Here is a 7,393-nt window from a genome sequence, read left to right on the forward strand (position 1 = left end):
TAGGGGATCGGGGGGCCGGAGGCCTACATCGCCACTCAGGGGCCACTGCCCAACACCGTGCTGGACTTCTGGAGGATGATCTGGGAGTACAAGGTCGCGGTGAGTGAATCTGCTGCCACAGAGAGACTCTGTCAATGTGGATTCTCTGCTTTAACCATAAAAGCTTCGATTCACAGACTCAAACAATTTCTTCACTCGCTTTCCTCTGCAGAAAAAGTGTGAGCGTTACTTCCCGCAGTTTGGAGATGAGCCTGTGACGTTTGGCCCCTTCAGGATCTCCTGTGTGAGTACACATTACACTTCCCAGCTTGCACCTCTCTCTCGTCACATGACATCAAAAGAAACGTGTTGAGCCTGCGGCCGTAGCGACAGATGTTATTGTTCACATGAAATGCGTCCACACTGGAACTCGATGTGGCTTAAATCTGATTGTTCTCAGCCAGTCGATGATGGTGTAAACAGCTGAAGCGCATTAAATTTGACATCTTCAAATGGGATCTGAACTTCATATGCAGGAATAAGACGTATCTGTTTTTCCCCCAGTGTGCCTTCAGCTTGGCCAGCAGTCAGCTTTACTGTAATTTTACATCAGTACAGATATTAGGCATGATATGTTTGCAGATTTTTTAAATATGAATCTTTTTTGTTTGTTACCAGCTTAAGTCCCAGTTATGTGCTTTCAGGATTCATGTTTGAGATTTGCTCACATCACAGAAAACACAAACTGTATCAAATGCATCAAGCTGCTGGTCCATGCAGATCTGAATAAGTTAATAACAACTGTTCTTAACTAACCTAAGAACTGTTCATCCGTATTCAGACTGTCTGATATGGGCTTCGTCTTTTTTTTTTTTTCAGGAGTCTGAGCAGCCAAGGACAGATTATTTTATCCGCACACTCGCAGTGGAGTTTGATCACGTGAGTCTGTCTGTCTGTCTGTCTGTCTCTCTCTCTGTCTGTCTGTCTGTCTGTCTGTCTGTCTCTCTGTCTGTCTGTCTGTCTGTCTGTCTATCTGTCTGTCGCAGCAGGACAGTTTTTTAACCATCAGTCTGTTTCTCTCTGGTCTGTCAGGAAACCCGGCGAGTGACACAGTTTCATTACGTGAACTGGCCCGATCACGACGTCCCGTCATCGTTCGATTCAATATTGGACATGATTGCTCTGATGAGGGAATATCAGGAGCATGTCGACGTTCCCATCTGTGTCCACTGCAGGTATGAGATCTGCTCATCCTGACCTCACGTCTGATCTTCAGTCCCATGAGCCTCGAGCAGCAGCTCAAACTGACGCCTCGATCTTCTCCTGTCTCTGGCTTCATCTTGATGGCTAATCATCACGATGAATGAGAGGCTGAGGTTCAGGTTTAGTCTGGGGTTTATGGGTTAGAAGTCTTTTATTTAGCATGAGCCTCTGAGTTTGTGCCATGTTTGTTTTGCTGTGCTCAGTGAATGGATGACCGAGGGCTTGTGCTGATGGTGTGTGATGGAAGATAGCGGGGCACCAGTGATGCTGCAGGGCCTTCTGATCGTTTAACATGTTTACTAGTTCATATGAAACGACGGTTAGTGTGTAATATCAGCGTGTGTTCTGACTGCATATATGTGCTGTTGTACATGTGTTGACAGTGCCGGCTGTGGACGCACAGGAGCCATCTGTGCAATCGACTATACATGGAACCTCCTGAAAGCTGGGGTAACAGACACACACTCACACGCACGCACACACACACACACACACACACACAGACACACACTCACACGCACGCACACACTCACGAACGCACGCACACACTCGCTCACACGCACGCGCGCACACACTCACACGCACGCACACACTCACGAACGCACGCACACACTCGCTCACACGCACGCGCGCACACACTCACACGCACGCACACACTCACGAACGCACGCACACACTCGCTCACACGCACGCGCGCACACACTCACACGCACGCACACACACACACCCACACGCACGCACACAGACACACACACACACACAAACACATGCACGCATGCACACACACACACCCACACACAGACAAACACACACACGCGCACGCACACACACTCATACACGCACGCACACACAGACACACGCGCACACACTCGCACACACACACACACACATATAGTCTAATACCTGAAGGACTGGCATCATTGTGTGTTATTTTGCAGAGAATTCCTGAAGATTTTAACGTTTTCCAGCTGATTCAGGAGATGAGGACACACCGGCATTCAGCAGTTCAGACCAAAGTAAACTACACAAAACACGCTATACACACTGAAGCTGAATAACTTTGATCACAGGCTTCATGAGTTCATGACACGTTACAAACCGCCATAGGGTTGATCCTCCAACCTCCTGTTTCTCTCTGTACGTTAGGAGCAGTACGAGTTGGTTCATCGAGCGATTGCGCAGCTCTTTGAGAAACAGCTGATGCTTTTGGAGAGTCCGACTAACTCTGAGCTCACAGACGGGATGGTAAGATCACAAACACACACAATGAGCTGCTGGGATTAGATCTCCTCTAGAAACACAGGAATGTCAGTTGAGAGAATTAAACAATGAACAATAGAAACTGATGCTTTACTTCCTGTTTGAAAAGCCTGATATACAGACACAATGCAGTCTGACCGCACACACACAAACACACACACTCACGCACACACACACAGACACAGACACACACAAACACACAGACACACACAAACACACAGACACACACTCACTCACTCATGCACACACACACACACACTCACGCACACACTCACACGCACACAGACACACACACACACAGACACACACTCACTCACGCACGCACACACACACACAGACACACACTCACTCACTCACTCACGCACACAGACACACACACACACACACACAGGACTGTAAGTGTCAGTTTGAGGCTGTAATATCTTCATTCTGTCCTTTCCTCCTCTATTTTAATTTCTCTGTTTGTGATGTAGAGGTTCTAGTGTTTTACATTCCCGTGTTTGCTTTGTCTTTGTTCTGACACACACACACACACACGCACACTGCAGGAAGAGGGCAGCCCGGAAAAATCCACTCAGAATTCAGATGAGGAGAGATGGGACACGCCCCCTCCCAAACCGCCCCGCATCCGCAGGTGAGACTCCGCCCCCTCGGTACACGCCTCCAGAGTCTCATCAACCTCAAACCTCCAACCGCACCGAATGAAGAAACTTAGAAACATACTCGTTTCACAGAGTGTGTGTGTCAATGCAAATTTAATTATTTTAGTATTTAGAGAGTATATATATAGTATTAGAGTATTAGTATTTAGAGAATTATGTGTGTCATGTCATCTGCTGTGTTTCCATACGAACTCATGTCTTGTGTGAATGTTTGTCTCCCTCTGGAGGTGAAGCTCATGTTTTCTCTCTTCTCTCTCAGTAATCAGGTTGAAGGAGACTTGAAAGAGGAGATTCTGCAGCCTCCAGAGCCGCGGCCCGTTCCTCCGATCCTCACGCCCTCTCCGCCTTCAGCCTTCCCTACGGTCACAAACGTGCGGCAGGACAATGACCGCTACCATCCCAAACCCATCCTGCACGTGCTGGCGTCAGATCAAAACCCCGACCTCAACGAGAACTACAGTAATCCCGGACAGAACGTCCCAGCGCCGCCCCCCGCCGACGGGCCAGACCGACGCCTGGAGCGAAAGCTGAGCATCGAGATCAAGAAGGTGCCGCTGACGGAGGGCCCTCGCAGCTTCGAGGGGAACAGCGTGTTGCAGCGGTCGCATGCGTTCAAGCGCTCCAACACCAGCAGCAGCTCCATGTCCGAGGAGTCCGACGAGCCTCCGCGATCCAACCACCTGCCGCTGAAGGGGGAGAAGGGTCATGCCGTCTGGTCCAGTCCTGAGAGAGCGGCCTCACCCGCGGATCGATCGCCCAGTCCTGCGACACCAGCCGCACCCGTGAGGACGGCGCTGAGCTTCACCAACCCGCTGCACTCGGGCTTCACTGACGCCGACGCTCACTCCACGGCAGCTAGCACTGTATCAGCGGTGCAGCAGAGCGAACACATGCCCCGCAGGGTCACACCGATGTCCATCGCCAGCCAGAGCCTCCTCACACACACCTCATCAGGTACGTGCTCAAACACGCGCCGCTCCTCCGTCTGCTTCCTTTCCTAGCTCTCACTTCCTTCGAGTCGTTTGACTCTCATTTGATCAGGTTGGTGGTCAGAAATGATTCACACAGGTGAACAGGTGAACCGATGGAAGCATCGCTGTGACTGGAGTCTGTCGCTTTGAGTCCAATCTCTCAGACAGAATGAGAGTCTGATGAGTGTGTTGATCTTTAGGAAGTGGATGTGTGTGTAATCACGGAACAGAAGAACCTTTTTCCCTATTTTTCCTTCAATGCCTTTAAGTTCTGTCAGCTGATGTGGCTGTATATTCACACGTGTGTGAGTGTGTGTGTGTGTGTGTGTGTGAGTGCAGAGATGCTCCTGGGATCTTTAGGTCACCTGATCAAATGCAGCTTGTTTTCTGCCTCTGAGCTGTGCTAATGTGCTAATGCTGCCTGTCTAGGGCACTCAGTAGGGTTGTGGGGCTGAAGGCATGATGGTAGCGTGTTCTGAGCTCATGATCGTGGCTCTGGGCTTGTGTCAGGTGCTGATGCTGTGTTCAGCTGGGTAAACGCTCTGGATGGTGTGTGTGTGTGTGTGTGTGTGTGTGTGTGTGTGTGTGTGTGTGTGTGTGTGTACTTCAACTGTCTAACGCGCACATATACCCACAATTCACCTGTCCAACATACACACACACTTATAGAGCGTCGCAAGTTGTCTGTGTGTGTGTGTGTGTGTGAGCGCTGGTCTGTAACTGCTTTCTTTGCCCCAGACTGTGACGACAGTGAAGATTTGCCCCCGCCTGTTCCTGAGCGAACCGCTGAGTCCTTCCTAATGGCCACAGGTGCGTCTTTACTGTGTCCAGCCACACGAGGGCAGCAGAGGCTCTGAGACAGAAGCACATCACGTCACTTCCTGCTTCTGTAAAGAAGTCTGATCTTGTTCCACTGAATTCAGACAATGAAGATTTACTTTTATCTGGTTGCTCTTGGTGAAAATCAGTTTAATGACACACACACACACCGTGAATCTCAGCCCTCTGTTACGTCTCGCAGCGACTGACATGGTCGTTATGAAATATAAATGACAAAAAGTGGTTTTGACGGAATGCTTTTCAATAATTATGCAGATAAATGCTTGTTGGTAGCTGGTGTGTGTGTGTGTGTGTGTGTGTGTGTGTGTGTTGATTTTGTGAGTTTGAAGTGAGTTGATCACTGATGGTTTATTAAGGGTTCAGTTATTAAACTCTTGTTTTATTAGTGAGGTAATAGCGTCTAAGCTTCTCGTTCTCATGTCTGTCTGAACTTCCTGTAACGTTTCTCTCGTGTTCATTCAGAGCCCGCAGATGTGAAGCCGCCGCCGGCCGAAGCGTCTTCACAGGTGAGACGAGTCTGTTTCTGCTGTAACTGACTGAGAACGAGTGATTTCACGTCTGTCTCTTCTCTTCACAGGCGTCTGCAGACACACAAGCTCCTGCTAGTCCTCCAAAGACCGGTACGTCACACTTAAACCAGATTAAACCACACCATATTATCAGGGTTTATTAATGTTTTCTAATTTTTGGCCAATGAATCTCACTCAGAATATGAGTGTACGTAGGCGAGAGAGACACTTCCTGTTGATCAGCACTTCCTGCAGACTTTTATTTTCACTGAATCCATAAAACTTTCTCTCGGTGTCTCGCTTTCCCCCGTCATCTCATCTGACATGAGTTTGTGCAGCTCTAGAAACCCGCGTTAGGTGCGTTATTTACAATATTATCATGTGTGTGTAGCATTAACATAACAGCACTTAATTTTTTTTTAAATATCACAGTTAATGTCAGTTCGGCTTTATTGTGACTCATTTAAGTCTCACGTTCACAGACGGCGCCGGCTGTTCAGTTAATTCTTTACTGTTTACACAAAGATATGATTTTTATCATTAGAATGAATATATTATTATTATTATTATTACACAAAAATAATATCTTAATTCACTTGCAGCATTGCAATGCATTGTGGTTAAACCCTCAGCTTTATTTGAATGTTAATGTGCTTTTGTTTCTGGTAAAAATCTCCAGCTGTATCTCGGCTCAAAGATCAGCCGGCTGACGCTGATGTGACTTCTCCCATAAAGTGATGAAATAAAAGCCTGATGACAAAGGCGTGCATTTGTTTAACTGTGTTGGCGGTTTTGTTTTGCTTTCTAGATGCTGAACAGAAGAACGGAAAGGGTCCGGATTTGCCTCTGAGCGTCCCGAAGGACAGGAGAGCCGAGACGGAGATCGGTGAGTGACGAGAGCAGAGGAGCAGATGAAAGCTTTTCCTTTATGATCTGTGAGTTTCTCTCTGTGTCTCTGTGCTGCAGGATTCAGCAGCCGCTGCTCGCATCCCAAAGGCCCCCGGGAGCCTCCGTCGGAGTGGACGTGACCGCGGCACCCATCCGCTGCACACTCCACGCTCCTCTCTCTTCTCTGTAGACGGACGGTCCAAGACTCTGCGCCCTCTTCTCTGACTAACACAATCAGTAAAGCTACAAAGATAATCTCCCATGATGCACCTGTGCAGCCGCTGCTGTAGTGCTGCTCGCTGTGCTGGTGCTAAATGTCTCGCCGGGACCAGGACCTGCCTTACTCCTCCTGGACCTGTTTGTTACTCACGCATCTTCTGCAGTAGTTTATCCTCGGATCAGACGGACCAGGGCCGAGGAGCTGCTGCCTCATTAACGGTGTCTCATGCGTGTTCAGGGCGAGCCGTGAATAATGATGCAAACGTACTATCACTGAATATATTAATGCGATGTAAGACGTCTGTGCATGAAAGCGTCACGTGTACCTCAAACTGTAAGTTATTTGCCCTCCTGTTAGAACAAACCTTTTCAGTGTTGTGTTTCCTTTTCTCGCCGTTTCTTTGCGTTGGTCAGGCCGGCGCGTACCGGCCGCTTCACGAGACGCTGGAGATTGTGATGATGCTTTTTGTAAATTGTATTCTAGAGGTTATTTTTGTATGTCATTTTCTCACCTCACGAACAACACCCTGACAGCTCGCCCGTGCCTTTTTTTTTGTTTTTCATTTTACTGTGTGTTTGAGACGCAGAGAGAGAATGTGTGCGAGCTGCACAAAGTCGCATTTAAACCTCTGGGATTTTACTCGACCTTCCAACACAGACCTGTCAATCAATCAATCAACATGTCAGTAAAACATTAGGAGGAAGATGTCTCCTGCTGCTTTATTCTCAGTACATGCTGTGTGTGTGTGTGTGTGTGTGTGTGTGTGTGTGTGAGAGAGTGTGTGTGAGAGTGTGTGTGTGT

The 7,393-nt window shown here is 48.4% G+C and overlaps 1 protein-coding gene across 1 annotated transcript; it reads left to right on the top strand.

The window, feature by feature from the left end:
• Positions 1-75: 75 nt before the first annotated feature.
• On the top strand, positions 76-7,295 carry LOC107701359 (tyrosine-protein phosphatase non-receptor type 12-like). The gene is made up of 14 exons (XM_016503347.1): positions 76-99; positions 212-283; positions 859-918; positions 1,072-1,214; positions 1,626-1,692; positions 2,181-2,258; positions 2,389-2,487; positions 3,051-3,136; positions 3,424-4,118; positions 4,874-4,945; positions 5,438-5,481; positions 5,553-5,595; positions 6,293-6,370; positions 6,451-7,295. Exons 1-14 carry the CDS (start codon positions 76-78, stop codon positions 6,510-6,512), a joined length of 1,623 nt encoding a protein of 540 aa, XP_016358833.1. The 3' UTR covers positions 6,513-7,295.
• Positions 7,296-7,393: the final 98 nt, after the last annotated feature.

The sequence above is a fragment of the Sinocyclocheilus anshuiensis genome, unplaced genomic scaffold, assembly GCF_001515605.1.
Source record: "Sinocyclocheilus anshuiensis isolate Anshui unplaced genomic scaffold, SAMN03320099.WGS_v1.1 scaffold1566, whole genome shotgun sequence".
Classification (NCBI taxonomy): Eukaryota; Metazoa; Chordata; class Actinopteri; order Cypriniformes; family Cyprinidae; genus Sinocyclocheilus; species Sinocyclocheilus anshuiensis.